General features: G+C 36.6%; 1 protein-coding gene across 1 annotated transcript in view; it reads right to left on the reverse strand.

Annotated features, from left to right (window-relative positions):
• DNAH7 (dynein axonemal heavy chain 7) overlaps positions 1 to 16,426 on the reverse strand; it is a 336,155-nt gene that overhangs the window by 59,903 nt on the left and 259,826 nt on the right. Inside the window, exons 52-56 of the mRNA XM_008950635.4 lie at positions 14,313 to 14,439; positions 13,256 to 13,450; positions 11,305 to 11,397; positions 3,869 to 4,045; positions 1,145 to 1,306 (exon numbers count right to left, since the gene is read on the reverse strand). Coding sequence (XP_008948883.3) covers positions 1,145 to 1,306; positions 3,869 to 4,045; positions 11,305 to 11,397; positions 13,256 to 13,450; positions 14,313 to 14,439 — 754 coding nt within the window. The remainder of the gene's footprint in view (positions 1 to 1,144; positions 1,307 to 3,868; positions 4,046 to 11,304; positions 11,398 to 13,255; positions 13,451 to 14,312; positions 14,440 to 16,426) is intronic.

A 16,426-nucleotide genomic window follows, 5' to 3' on the forward strand; every position in this document is an offset into this window, starting at 1 on the left:
ATAAGGAAATGTTGTAAGGCAAATGATAAAAAGAATAGTTTTTCAGGCAGAAATTACATCAACTATGATGACCTATACTCTTGAAAAAGTGTGCTGCACCAATAAAAGTGAAAGAAGTTCAAAAGGCTAGAGCATGGAAGTCATGATGAAAGTGGCCTGAGAAGAAACTTGAGAAGTAGGCAAAGGTCAGGTTCTGAAGAGTGCTGTAGGTCATGTTGGGGGTTTGAACTTTGTCTTACATGCCTTGGGAGGCCATTGAAAAGTGTCAGGCAGTGAAGATATTGCTTGATTGTATCCTATGGGCCTCACTGTTCAAGGTGCTGGAGGGAAAGCAGAGAATACAACAGATAAAGACAAAGTCACTGTCTTCATGATGCTTACATTCTAGTGGGAGACACGGCCAGAACAAACTGGTGCTAAGTGACGTAAAGAAAAAACAAAGCCAGATGGGTGGATGGTGCAAGTTCTATCATCACCATGGTTATTTAGAAGGGAGTTAGGAGTGGGCTAGAGTCATGGGTAATTCCAGAGGATTCATTTTCTCTGTTTGTTGAGATCAAGTGCCAGGCTTTCTGTTTACTCAGTTGAGCTACATGGAGTTTTTTTCCTGGAATTTCTGCCAACCAGAACAGGGAAGTCCCATGACCCACTGCAAGGTGGGTGGGAACAGTGCCCTTTGGGTTTCAGATTTCTCTACTGTGGCAGGGTAACTGGCCAAGTGGGAGAGAAGTAAGTTAAAGAAAAGTGACATTCTGAAGCCTTTGAGTTGAGAGTGGCCACATGAATTTCACCTTGAACAGTCCTCCTTGGTTGCTTTAGGCCATTGTTATAAAAAGTAAGTTGATGTATATCTACCCTGTGGTTTACTCTCCTTCTTCAGCCTGCTCCTCAGGATTGAGGATATTTCCATCTCACTGGATGAGCCCTTGTCCCTGTTAAGAGGGATTTGCCCAGGCCTGGCTATGTGCTCGCCTCTGTTCCTCCAGATCTGGTTTTCAATGTGAGCCTCTCTCTCCTGCAATCCAGCCAAAGCACTAACCTGCAATGCTCCAAATTAGAGGGGAATGGAGCTACCCGAATGTTATGTATACTACTAATTAGATCCAGGGAATGCAATCTAATAAGTATAAACTTGCATTTTTACCTCACAGACTTTCTCAAGGGTTGGCATCCAAGAGGTGGCAAGGTGACAGTTCTGAAGAACAACCCATGTTCCTTCCTTGACAGCTTTTTCTAACATCTTCATAGCAATGGGCCCTTGGCCTTGACCAAGAGATAAAGAGCTAAGTTTTGATCCCCCATATCCCTGTGTACAAGAATAGTAGAGATGTTATGTAAAATCACATTTTAAGAAACATCAATATTGTTATTTTTTTAAATGTTAACATTGATTATATTACAATTTAATTGGGTCACATGTCTCAAAAAGCCAAACACATGCATCCCTAAAAAACTCTCTTTGACAAAGAATCTTATAAACACTTCGATAAAAAGCAAGTCAATTCACGTAGGAAATAGTCATGGCAATAAATGGAAAATTCTGTAGAGTCTTTGGTTGTTGATAGAAGGGATAGAAAGAATAAATTAAATAGACTTTTAACATAAGGAGGAGATGAAAGGCACTGGCAGTCTTGCAGCAACTCCTAAAATCCAAATCTGAAAAGAAAACTAAAAAGAGACAGATGAACTTGTCCTGTTTCCTCCAGATCTTTGAATAACTATATTTTAGTTACTTTGGCTACTGTATAAAAGAGAATTTTAAAAATTGCCACTGATTCCCATGTCAGTTTCTTTAGAGAATTCTGTGGGAATGTTTTCCTATATTCAGTTCTACTGTATTCTAATTCGTCCATGGCTTCTGGGTCTCCTTTCTGGGGTAGTTATCACTAGACTGCCCCTTTAGAAGAGGCCTGGATATGGAAGAGTGGGGTCTCAGCCCCTCCTGAATACCCATGGCTTATTGTCACTAGCTGGTAGAGGCAGCAGAAAACAAAGTAGAGCTGGATCCTGCTGTTTCTGGAAGAAGAGGAGACAGCAAGAGAAGAGAATGCATGAGCAGGACCCACATAGGAGCCAGAGAATAATCATATGTACAGTGTGAGGAGAGATATAAAAGCAACTAGGAGGGGCTCAAAGGGTCGTCAAGCTTGTGTTGACTAGGAGAGGTGAGTCCTTCGTAGAAGTGAACACTTCCACCATTCCCACTCTACTCCTACCCACCATTGCTCTTCCTGGACTTTCAATAGCCACCCCCCCTTACTAAGGGCCTCTTTCTATTCTGCACCACCCAAATAAATTCTTCAGGCTCCAACTAGGATGAACTTTATAAATTATAGGTCAGATCATGTCAGTTTGCTGCTTAAAACCCTACTCCTCCATCTTCCCATCTTACTCAATGTCCTTAATGTGGCCTACAGAGACCCTACATGATCTGGTCCTTCACACATCTCAGACCTCATCTCCTCCAATCACCACAGCCACATTCCAATGCTTCTTCAACAAATAATAAGTATATGCTAAGCCATCTATTCTTCTGCATATGAGAATTACACTCATGCAAAAATACACAATTCAAAAATCTGGAGGAAATAGGACAAGTTCACCTATTTATAGTTTTCTTTTCAGCTTTAGGTTTTAGGAGTTGCTGCAAGGCAGCCAGTCCTTTTTATTTCCTCCTTATGTTAAAAGTCTTCTTAAATTTTTTTCTATGTCTTATATCAATTTTTTTTGGCCTAGTAAATTTTTTTTAACCTCTCAGCTACGTGGCCTTTGAGGAGATACTTAACCTGTCCATGCTTTAGTGTTCCTATCTGTATAATAGAGATACCACCATCTACCTTATGGAGTTGTAGAACATGTATGTAACAAGGTCTAGCAAAGTCAACAGTATACATTAAGCACTCAATACAAGTGGTGGTGGTGGCTTTAGAAATATCAGTAGCATTACCACACTGTGTTATTTTAATTGTACCAAATCGAAAAAAATCAACTCAGGAAATGCCCAATCATCTGTTTATTATTATTTTCTTGTTCTAGACCATATGATGTAAGAACATTTGTACTGAATTCATTTGAATTAATTTTTAAAGACAAGGCATGTAAATAGTAGAATTTTTTTTTTTTTTTTTTTTTTTGAGATGGAGTCTCACTCTGTCGCCCAGGCTGGAGTGCTATGGTGCGATCTCGGCTCACTGCAAGCTCAGCCTCCTGGGTTCACGCCATTCTCCTGCCTCAGCCTCCCGAGTAGCTGGGACTACAGGCGTCTGCAACCATGCCCAGCTAATTTTTTTTTGTATTTTTAGTAGAGACGGGGTTTCACCGTGTTGGCCAGGATGGTCTCGATCTCCTGACCTCGTGATCTGCCCGCCTTGGCCTCCCAAAGTGTTGGGATTACAAGTGTGAGCCACCGTGCCCGGCCAGAACCTATTTTAATCTAATACAGTGACCACAACGTACAATTGTTCTGGAAAGTCAATGAAGGCCCCCCTTTAGAGAGTGGCAGAGGGGTGGGATCAGAAAAGGTGCACCCCTGTGGCCACTGTCCAGGCTTGAATTCATTAAATCAACCCAAGTTCATACACTGGTGCAAATAATGTCAAAGAGTTTCCTGTCCCCCAACCCCAAATAAAAGTAAATGCCACTTAAATCCCAATTCTAGTTTTAATTAAATTTTAATTTGGATAAGGAGTTCTTTTTTAGTGTCAGTGCTGCCATTTTAGTATCATTTTCTTGGGATTCTGTCAACTTGTGATAACTTTCAAAGGCTGAATGACAAATTTCTACCTTTCCCTCATCCTTAAAATTTCAATTATAAGCAAGTATTGCTTTTTAAAAATAATATCCGATAACTTCATCTATTGTAAGGTACCTGGTCATCAGCAAATTTTAGAAGGGCAGCCATGGGATCTACTCCAGGAGAGAGCACGAAAATCAGTGGTGCACAGCAGTTACTGTCTCCAAATGCCTTGGCTAAATCAAAGGGGGGTGGTTCAATGAATGCACGTCCCAATCTGTTGATTATAAATTCCTGCAACATTGGAATAACCTAGAAAGAGACAAGGATATAGTTGGAAGAATATTCAAAATCTGCCTAAAACCATTAAAAATTTAGATTCAAAGGAGTTTTAAAACAAAATACCCTAGCTCTATTAGTTTAGGTATTCATTAATGGTGGGGAGTCCAAGGCATCAATGTTTATATAAATGCCTTTTAGATAGGAAATATTATAAAATATTTAGATAATAAAAGATTAGTGGTAATTGATACAAACATTCAAAGACTTTTTTTGTCCCCTTGAAATGAATGTTCAAGACATAGTGGCTGAAGAAGGAACCTGAACTCTTAAGTTATAAAACACTAATTATGTTTCAAAAATTCACAACTCAAAAGTAGAAATTTTAGTTTAAGTTGTGCAAAATTTCCCACATCATCCAGAAAGAATTGATGCCACTGTGGAAAAGAAGAAGGAAAGGAAGAGCTCTATTCAAGAGAAACAAGCCACACACCCAGGAAACCAGACAAAACTATGTTGTGTAGAATTTCTGATAGCATTGTCTGAGAATTTTCTGGGAGCCTGTTTGAGAAACAGCAGAACTCTGCAGCTTGGTGTCTCTGCTAATTGGTCCTTTTCAGGCCTTGATTTAGGGGTGGAATTGCATTCAGTATGATTGATGTACAGCCTCGGGTACATCATTCCTGCTTTCTGACAAAGGGTCTACACCAAGCCATTTATAAGGGATCTACTCTCATGACCCTCACACCTCCCATTAGGCCTCTCCTCCCAACACCGCCACATTTGGGATTAAATTTCAAGGTGAGCTTTGGTGGGGACAAACTCAAAGTACACCAATAATTAAACAAATTGTGTTCATCATGTTGTCCATATGTATATTTGTAGCTGCTATTTATTTTCAAAGTGAATATAAATTCCAATCATGGCAAGTGGATGTGTGATAAAAGGTATACATTTATTACTCTAAAGTAGCTACTTTAAAGAAGTTATTTGGTATTTCAATACTCTAACATGATATTGTTAATTAGGCTTGGTTGTCTTTTATGCAAAAAAGAAAATTCAATATATAGCAAAGCAAGGAAGGCCTAAAAATGCTTCTCCCTGAACAGGGGATTAAATGCTATATTAATAACATGTAACGGATCTTTTTCTACTTCACTTTTCAAGGGCACATCTGCAATGCTTCTGATAAAGTCAAGCAGGAGACATTGTCGCCTGGCTCCCATGTTCATGCCTCACTCACATCAAACAAATATTTTGACACCTTCATTAAGTGCGACAGAAATTGAAACAATGTTGTTAATTACTCAGCCTAAAGCTATTCTATTTTCCTGGAAAAAAATCAATTGATACCTATTTTTCCTCATTAAAAAAGCCTCAAAATGAAAGGCAAAAGTAAATCTAGGAACAAAACACAGGAGAAAATAATGTGGGAGAGAAAAATCCACTCATGTTTCATGTTTCAATTTTCTCCTTTGTTTTGTCAAATCTGTACTCCCTTTACTATTATGCTTCTCTTTTCCTATATCCAGTACTTCTGTGCTGACAAAACAAATGGAATGAATTGAAGAATTAGTTGATATAAAGTCAAGACACCCTCTGGGTGTCTGCTTCCCCTTCGACCTTCTGCCATGCTGTGACATTGCACAAAAGCCCTCACCAGAAGCCAAGCAGATGCTGATGCCATGCTTCTTGCACTTTCCAGCCTGTAGAACCATGAGTTTCTAATCTCTCTTCTTTATAAGTGACAAAGCCTTAGGTTGTCTGTTACAGCAACACAGAACAGACTAAGACTATTATCTAATTTCAATTTCTCGTCTATTAACTACCAAAAGTACTTTTTATCCTGCTCTGAAATATATATATATATGCACAAAATTGTCGTAAATATTTGTTGTTCATTTTTTAGTCACAAATTCTTGCAAATGAATGGATTCCCCCTTCACAGAATATTGTGAACACTACCTTACAGTTTAAAATTAAACTCCTAGTAGACAAGGGGCTACAAAAGCATACCAGTTTCAGAAGAGAGCAGCGGTATCTCAAGAGAAGGAGTAATGGAAAGATTTTTTGAAGGCCCCAGCATCACCCCGACTGAATAGCTGCTCAGATACAAGAATGGAATTGTGTGTATATACAACACACTGCACTATGTAGACAATTCCACCAGCCTGCAACTTTTCTCAACTTGAAGCAAACTGCAGGAGCAATGTGCAGGTGCCAAGTATCTTAAAACGATGGTCTACTCTGTAAAACATCGCAAATACTTCCAAACTTCGATTTTATAGTCTATGAAACATTTATTTATACAAGATCTGTAAGTAAAAATAATTGACATGTCACAATGCCTTCTGTCAGTCCTAGTGCATGTGTGACTGAGAGACTGAGTGTGTTAGGGTGGGGAGCTGAGAGCCAATGGAGGAATATGTGTGTTAGGGATCAGATTTTTTTTAATCCCTCCCAATATTTCTCTAGATTCATTCAAATATGGAAAATGTATAGGTGAGCAACAACACATTTATAAATGCCTGATAGCATGGACCTACCTATGAGGATGACATATATACTGTTTGCACAAAATAAACATCCATTGAATGACTAAATTGATAAAAAGCTCAGGATGCCTATTTTTGTGAAAGTGGGGTTCTAATTACAAAAATATTAAAAATCACAGAATAATTAATTCATCTATACATAATTAATTCACCTACACATAAAGTTTCATTTATAGATGTTATTTTATGTTTCAGGTTTTGTTTTTTGTTCTTATTTAAAATCTGTATAAATTTCAGCCAGGCATGGTGGCTCACACCTGTGATCCCAGCACTTTGGGAGGCTGAGGTGGGTGGATCACCTGAGGGCAGGAGTTCAAGACCAGCCTGGCCAACATGGTGAAACCCTGTCTCTACTAAAAATAAGGGTATGGTGGCGTGTGCCTATAATTCCAGCTACTCGAGAAGCTGAGGCACAAGAATCACTTGAACCCGGGAGGTGGAGGTTGCAATGAGTCGAGATTATGCCACTGCACTCCAGCCTAGGCAACGAGAACGAAACTCCATCTCAAAAAAAATTTTTTTAAGATTAGCTGGGCATGGTGGTGCATGTCTGTAATCTCAGCTACTCAGGAGGCCAAGACATGAGAATCACTCAAACCCAGGAGGTGGAGGTTGCACTGAGAGGAGATGGTGCCACTGCATTCCAGCCTGGGTGACAAAGAGACTCTGTCTCAAAACAAAAAAAACAAAATCAAAAAGGAAAAACAAAAACTTTGTATAAATTTATAGGGTGCGAGTGCAATTTTTTACATGTATAGATTGTGTTGTGGTAAGGTCAGGGCTTTTAGGGTATCCGTTACCCAGATAATGTACATTGTACCCCTTAAGTAATCTCTGGTCATCCACCCTGCCACACCCTTCACCCTTCTGAGTCTCCTCTGTTTGTCATTCTACACTCTATATCCAGATATACACATTATTTAGCTCTCACTTATAAGTGAGAACATTCAGTATTCGTCTTTCTGTGTCTGACTTATTTCACATATGATAAATGTTTCAGATATTTTGAATGGTCACAGATGTCAAACTTATTGTCAGAAGATGAAAAATATCCTAATTATCTGTCCCAGGACTTGGCCTTACCCTTTTCTTTATTATTATTTTCCTATAGCTGGTCTTTTCTCGATAGATTTTTAAAAAATTAACAAAAAAAACCCCACTTTTTCCGTAATCTCTTTCTTCCCACGGCTAACTTCATGAAATTATAGTTTTGCAAACAAAATGAAAAGAACATGGGTTTTAAGTGCATGGTTTTACTTGAAGCAAGTTTGAATTATAAATGGCCTCACTTCTGTGAGTGGTTCAAACTGGTGTCACTTTGCACAGGCAAATGGGTCTGGCAGAGTGTGATTCTTCTTTCTGTCTGCTAGCACTGGAGGATCAAGTTAGGGGTGCTCACCTGAGAGTGATCAGAGACTAACTGCAGTGTTTCACTCTTAATGTTGAAGCTGAACAAAACTTAACTTGCTCCCAAGACTGAATTGTAACTCCTGAGGTAAATGAACCTGTGTTAGCTATTCAGTTTGCAAGGCAACAGAATTGGGTTTGCCTCTTCAATCTGATTATGCCAGCGTTAGGTTTGTAAAATGAAATCTGTCAGTAACAAAACTTACAGACTAATTTAGGCAACCATTCTCCCACAGGCAGGGAAGAAGTCTGCGGTCTTCTATGTATGTTTTGCTATTTATTGCAAGTTCCTACTGGATTTATCTGAGGCCAGAGAAACATATTAACTTATATTTGACAAGTTTCTTATTGAAAGCTGATTAATTTGCTGTTTGTTTACCATTTAGAAGGATAGAACTGTGGCCAGAAGCTCTTCATTTTGTAAATGGACTCAAAACATTCCACACCTCAGTATTTATCCATTTGATATGTTTCTTTTGTCAATAAAACACTATAAACTATTAAATTCTAAAGGAAAGTGCAAGCCCATCTCATTTTTTCTACTGGTGATTTAGTGAGACTCTTACATTTTTTCAAACTGGAGCGTTAGAGGGCCTGCTATTTGTGGCTTCTTACCACTGAGTGGGGCTGGTTTTGAGGGGAGAGGGGGGGAAGGAGACCCCCCCAAATTGTGCTCATGGAGCATACAGTAAACTAGAGAGCAATTAATTGCTGATTTTCCTGGATATCTGTGGCTATACAGATTATCTCTTAGAGGTGAAAAAGAAATAAACTCTTATAGAGTACTAGCTCAGATATTAGCCCCATTCAGCAATGTTCTTCTCCCTGGTATTCTACTACCATTCTTCTTTGGAAAATCATTCTTGTAAAAGCATAATAGCCATGTATTATTTTATCATATATAGATTCCAAAATCATTATTTCACCAATAGAAATTGGAGCACCTGGTAACAGTAAAATTAAAGGGTTTGAAGCTACTGGATAATATAACGGCATACTAACAATTATTTTTTTATTAAGGACATGAGTGTGGAGGTGTCGCTAATGGTACCTAGTTAATTGTATCACCAGGATAGACTGAGTTTAGCTGTGTTGGCAAACAGTTTCCAAACTGCAGTGGCTTAACACATGAAAACTTACTTCTTGTTCCTGCAAAGTCATCTGAGTCTTAAGGCAACTGTCTCCATGCATTGGCTCAGCAGTCAAGCCTGCTTATAGTGCTTAAATAGCAGCAATATGTGATTCCACTATTTTGATGGCAGGGAGAGCACCTCAGAGAATCTGACCCTGGCAGTTAAATGCTTCTGCTCTAACACTTCTGCTCACATTTTATTGGTCAAAGTAAGATGTATGGCCACAATCCTCCCACTTCAAGTGTGCACAGGAGAGAAGAACCAGAAATACTGATGAGTAGTATTGTCCACATATCTATGCATCTATCCAAGTAAAATGGGGAAACTGTAGAGGAGATTTTAAAATATATATGAAGATGATACAAGACAGAGGGCTAAATTACTAGGCAAAGTAGCTGAAAGAAGTATAAAACCATAAATTTAACCTCCAATGATTTAAAAACAAACAAAAAACATACAAACCAACCTGTCCCCCACCAAAAAAACCCCTCAGCTTGACTATGTAACTTCCCACCTCCCTCGAATATACTTTAAAAAGAGAGTGAACGTAGAAAGAGATATTTCATCTTATTGATAGCTCCATGTATTTTCAGATTAAAGTGTCAAATTTTAAAAAACATTGAACTGGGGGAAAATATTTGCAGACAAAACTGCTGCAATTAGGAAATGGCTCATTAATCACTTTTAATTAAACTTAATATAAAACACGAACTTTTTTTTTTTAATATTGAGGGAGGAAGGTCAGTGGTACATCCAGAGCCATTATAGTATAACAGTTTTTATCTAGCTTAGAAAACAAAGTGAAAAACTGAAAATTTTAATAAAATGTTTTAGAGGAGGAAGCCACATTAAACAACACTGTGAAGCATCTCATATTCTCCCATCTTTAACATATGAAGTGAAAACTTGTGAGGCTTAACACTAGCATTTTCATGGAGATTACGTTTTTTAAAAGGGCTACCAAGGGGTAGGATGTCTCACCAGGGTCATAAAGAATGCTGAACTACTGTAGTTACTTCCAGCATAAGAGAGTGGGGTAGCAGAGTGACTTTCGTGGACCCAAGGTACTTCATAGGCCCCTTTCTCCGTTAAAAAAAAATTAAAAATTATATTTTACCATTGTTGGTATAAAGACAAATATACACACGCTGGATTATATTCTTCTGATTTTAAAAGAAACTACAACATTTTCATAGACCCCTAGAAGTATTCTGGTTCCCAAGCACTGTGCCTCCTGTGCCTAATGGATACTTGGGCCTTGGCTAAGAACAGACTGCCACATCATGCAAGAATTACATGTGTTCAGTGAACAGAGTAGGGCTCATAGAGGGAAAAATGCCCCTAACCCATATTATCACTGATGTGTATTTTTAAAAAATTAATACATTACTTTGACAATCTAAATTCTGCTTTATTTTTTTTTCTTTTGGTTAGGATGGAGATATTGTCTCCTATTCCTTAACAGATGAAACTGAATATAAGTTTTGAAATATTTATGTCAAACTTTGAGTGGTAATAATGGACAACTAGGATATTTTCTCAATTTTTTCCAACATAGCTAATGTCTATTTTTTTTAGAGTACATTGATATCTTTGTGGATATCGGTCAATATTCATAGGTGAATTTTTTTATCTAATACAAATGAAGATGTTAATGAATACTGACATTTGCTAATATAACAGGTCTGCTGATTCACTGGTTATATAATTTATTATTTAAAGAAGTTAAAAGTAACAATATTGACATTTTCCTTTGTTGTCAATAATGACGAATATCTTAAATTCAAATTCCAACAAAAAACTATATATAAGGATAGCACTTGAGAAGTCCACAGATTCTAGTCTATCAGCTTGATGTTGACATCACTGACTAATTTCACCAAAGCATTAATAGTAAAGATAAGACTACAAATATGTAAAGGGAGTAGATTGTGAGTACTGAAAACCATAAATTAAAAACAAATAATCACAAAATACATAAAATTATACAATATAATCCAACTAGTTACTGATTTAGGATGGTTTTAGAAAAATATACAAACTTTTTGAAAAAAATGTCTGCATTAGAAAGAAGTGGGATTATTTCCTGCAGGCTCCTCTACCTCCCCCATGATTACATAAGGAAACGCACATTTGGATGGACTGAGCAGGCATAAGGCTTTGGAATCATTGAGCTGTTTTCAAAGCCCACATTTACCTTGTCTGGCCTCAAGCAACGAATAATAAGCATCCTTTGAAACTCATTTGCTTTATCTTCCCATTCTTCAGGGAAAACCTCATGGTGTGGTTCCTAAAATTACAGTGTAAATAATTCAGTTATTTTGGAGATTATAAAGAGAACAGTATTTTCACTTATAAACCAACTTTTAGAATATATAAATGAAATCAAGAATGCTTGTCTAAATTTTACTATTTAGTGTAAAGTTGGGACATTATAAAATAAATAATAATAAGAAAAGTTAATATTCTTTAAAAGAGTCAAAACAAGGACATGAACTAATCAGGTTAATGTCGACATGAACACTAATAAACAGACAAAATGATCCCTATTATGAAAAAAGTAAATGTGCATATGCTACTATTTTCCCTTTATTCCTCCAAACACAGGCATTCTTTTTTTTTTTTTTTTTTCTTCTTTTTTTAAGATGGAGTTTTGCTCTGTCGCCCAGGCTGGAGTACAGTGGTGTGATCTTGGCTCACTGCAACCTCTGCCTCCTGGGTTCAAGCAATTCTCCTGCCTCGGCCTCCTGGGTAACTGGGATTACAGTGGTGCACCACCATACCCAGCTAACTTTTTGTATTTTTAGTAGAGATGGGGTTTCACCATGCTGGCCAGGCTAGTCTTGAACTCCTGACCTCAAGTGATCCACCTGTCTTGGCCTCCCAAAGTGCTGGGATTACAGGTATGAGCCACTGCTCCCAGCTGAAACAAAGACATTTTTAAAAACCTACCCACTTACCTCATCATCTATTTATAAAAATAAATAAATATTTCAAAACAAGTAAAAAGGGTATTGTACTGAAATTTATTGTATTATTTCTTGTTTTTTAAAAATACTGTTTTATAAAGGAAGACTTGAGAATGTGTGTAATGAAGAAGCCAATTGAGAGCTGTTAAAAAATCACAAGAAGAGAGCCATCAGGGTACCAGAAGGGGTAAACCTTGGTGGGGAAAAAAGGAAACATGTGTACCTGTGAAACTTTAGGAAAAGCTATGTGGTATCTCAAATTAGAAATCTTCATGCTTCAGCATAGTAATAAAATTTTAATTTTAAATTAGTTGAGGTACTCACAACACATACTTGTCTCTAGAAAACATTTTTATTACTAACAAGGAGAAATCCAAAAGAGATCACTTCCAAATATTTGAATTCGTGTGAAGACATAATCTCATTCTCACATATAATACAATATAGGTTGTATAGGTAACAAAATAAAGTATAGGTTAACCAAACAAAACATACTCTCTGCACATCTAGCTTTCTTTCCTCCAACCTCTCCCTAGGAGAGCTCTTGCATATTAAACTCACAGAAAGCAGGAAGTCAAGAGAGTAGAAACAAAGGAATAGAAAAAATTAACTGGGAATTGGAAAAATATTAGCCCTTGTGTTAAAGAAAAATTGAGAGAAAGCAACAATTGCTATATATCCCAGATGGGAAACTGTGAATATTATGTCTGTGTCAAGTATAATACTCCCCGGTTAGTAAAACAAGGTCTCGTGAAAGTTGTTTTAGAACTACTGTACAAGCTTTTTCCTTTTCTCAAATGACACACACACAAAATTTTATCAGCTTGTATCTTGCATTCAGAAAATCTAAACAACAGCTGTTCCATAAACTTTAACTCATCTGCTATTAGGATTGCCAAAATCTACATTGATAATGAACAAAAATCTGGCATGGAAATTCAACAAGTATATTTTCAAGAACCACACAGCATTCTTGCATCTTAATACATTTCAAGGAGTTTGAATGGAAGTTCAAACAGAACCACTGACTTAGAAGGGGGGATAACATAAATCAAAATTTGCATTCTAACATGTGACCAGTTGTTTAAAGCTTATTTAAATCTTGCTTTTATGAAAAGATATTTAACATTCTTTTCTCCATTTAAAAACATTGGAATAAGTGAGAGGGTTAAAACATACCAAACTATCATATACTTTCTTCCATCCATCCTTTAAGCGCATAAACTCTCTACGAATGGTTTTGAAGGCAGGCAAATCATCTAATCGACATATTTCATCCCAGGATTTCTGAGGAAGCCATGTACAAGGGTTGGCATAAGGATTATCCAGTCCAATGCCACCAGTTAGCAGAAATCTCCACTCAGCTTTATTAATCTTTGGAAAACAAGGCAGCATGAAGAGTCAGAAATGAGTTCATCATAAACTAGTAAGCTTACAACCATTATAAAAGAGTTGAGTGTTGACTTCCAAGTTTCAGATGTGGTCTCTATGAAATTCTATAGCTAGTGTTATAGCTCAATATTTATTCATAGGAAACCAGTATACTCATGATAACCAGTTTTCAAAATAGTTCCATTTCAAATAGTTACTTTTTGACAATTTTCCTCCAGAATTACTTGTCTAAATGTGAAAATCTGAATATGTTCTATTCGAATACATGTTTTCCAAAATGACTGCCTAGAGTCCTATTGGCTCTAGAAATTGTAGAAAGGCAGAAACCCATCAATGTGCCATGTTTTTGACTATTTTCCATAAAGTATAATGAGTTACTGATACACAACTTTTGCAAGAAATGCAATACAGTATTTATTTCTTCAGAATTCAACCAATACATCACCATATAATATCCATAAATCTTAAACACGTAAGTGTATAAAATAGTGACTTTACACAGATTTCAGTAATTTGCACAAGTCTTTAAAAACATTTACATTACTACCTGGTGTAAACATATCAATATTAAGTAAATTCATATGCATAGCTGTATGAAAATCTAATCAATTTATTTTAAAATAAAACATACAAAAATTTAATAGTAACATAATGAAATCTGTGCTTAATTTATATCTCACTTCTGTGAAATTTATCCTCCTGATAACATCTTGCCTTAACTATAACAAACAGTATTATTGCTTAACTATTTACAATCTTTTTATATATATTCCCATACAAATTAATAAATTAATGAATCAGCGTTATTAAGGGTTTTTTTCTTACAAATGAAAACAGTACTGACCGCCCGCTCATGCAGCAGTAGATTTACAGTTAGACAAAAGGAAAAGAGCAGCTTATCCTTTTCAAAGAGTGACCGGCAGACATTAACATACAGTGAATAAGTAAAGTGATCCTTGAGAATCTGAAGCCTAAGGGTCAACAGAAAATAAAGGAAATAAATAAAAATATACTTTAAAGATAATGCTCTTAAGAAACTTACATGTATGGTCTTCTGATAAACTTTCTGGTCAATTACCCCCCAATCAATCAAGAATCCTCATTAATTGGGTGTACCAATTTGAGAGCTACACAATGTAGAAACACTTCAGTCCAATTGCATTTTACTGTGGACTGAGTTTTTTTTTTAAAACTTAATCTTCCTCTTGGAAAAAAGTTAGTGGATGGTATATTAATCTGTTAGATTAAAAAGTTTACAGACTGTTTTTATCCACAAAGCATTTCTGGGGGTAAAATTTGACCTCTTTATAACAAATAATTTCAAATGTTTTATATTGTATATTAAATGAATAGTCTAAAATTAGTAGCTTCTTTATTAAATTTAGTATTGTGCTACTCATTATAAATTCATAAAAGCTGAAGAAATCACAAAACTTGGCAAACTCCATTTTTATTTGCTAGAGGCAAAACATGAAAATAGGAATAATCACAATATTTCCTTTTTATTATTTATCTATTTATTTATTTGAGACAGGGTCTCACTCTGTCACCCAGGTTGGAGTGAGTGCAGTGATGCAATCTTGGCTCACTGCAACCTCCACCTCCCTGGCTCAAGCCATCCTCCTGCCTCAGCCTCCCAAGTAGCTGGGACTACGGGTGTGCACCACCATGCCTGGCTAATTTTGGCAATGTCCTAACTGATATTCTAAGCTGTCAATCATCCTAGCTTTTTTTTTTCCCCACTTTTCCTTACGTGCCTATTTTCTTAACTATTTTATCCCCTGCAGCATTCCCATAAAGAGAATTACAACAAATTGATGTATCTTATTTTTAATTGGGAACTTCAAAAAAAAGGTTTTTGTAGAGAAAGCCTTGGCAATAGTTGCTAAAATACAGTTGAATTCTTAGAAGACTTAAAATAAACATACTATTTCTGTCCCCATTATTATGCTAATAGGTTGTCTTTTCATGCATGGCATTGAATTTGTCTCACTTGTAGCAGTACCATACAATTAATACAGGGTGACTCACATTTGGTCTTTTCAGAGTAAAACAAAATTTTCTGCACTTTAAAACAAGTCTCTTCTTGTAGACAGAAAGATTGAAGGGAAATTATAAAGGTTAATCATATTATAAGTTCAGGTTCAATCACTAGTAAAAATGGACATATAATATGATATTTTAATAACCTTTTAAGGTGAAAAAGAAGATTAAAATTATCATTCTCAATGCTGGTGAGTGATACAGTGATATAGGATCATTCATATTCCTCTGATGGAGTTGTGTGTTTGAATAATCTTCCAGGAAAGGAATTTATATCAGGAATCTGCAAGAAGTGAACACCTTTGTCCTAATTTTGGGATTTCAGCCTAAGAAAATAATCAAAGATGCAGACACTTATATTTACTGCAGCATTACTTACAATACAAAAGCTGGAGACCACTTAGAAGTGTTTTTATTTGTTTGTTTGTTTGACAGGGTCTCTGTCATCAAAGCTGGATTGCAGTGGTATGATCATAACTCACTGTAACCTAGAACTCCCGGGCTCAAGCAGTCCTCCCACTTCAGCCTCCCAGGTAGCTGGGACTACAAGTGCATGTCATCACGCCAGGCTAATTTTTGCATTTTTTGTAGAGACAGGGTTTTGCCATGTCACCCAGGCTGGTATCGAACCCTTGGGCTCAAGCAATCTGCCCGCCTCAGCCTCCCCGAGTGCTGGGATTACAGGTGTAAGCCACCCCACCCAGCCAAAAGTCTTATAATACAAAAATTATGGTACATTCATACAATGGTATGTATATTGTGCAACTCCTAAAACTTATGTTTCAGAAGAATACTTAATAACATGAGAGAATGGTCTTGATAGAAGTGAAAGAAAAAAAAAACTGTGTGCGTAATTATCAAATTGCCTTTGCAAAATTATGAGAGTAAGAGAAATCTGAAATAGCTGACTCCATC

This window comes from Pan paniscus, chromosome 13 (genome assembly GCF_029289425.2).
Source record: "Pan paniscus chromosome 13, NHGRI_mPanPan1-v2.0_pri, whole genome shotgun sequence".
Lineage (NCBI taxonomy): Eukaryota > Metazoa > Chordata > Mammalia > Primates > Hominidae > Pan > Pan paniscus.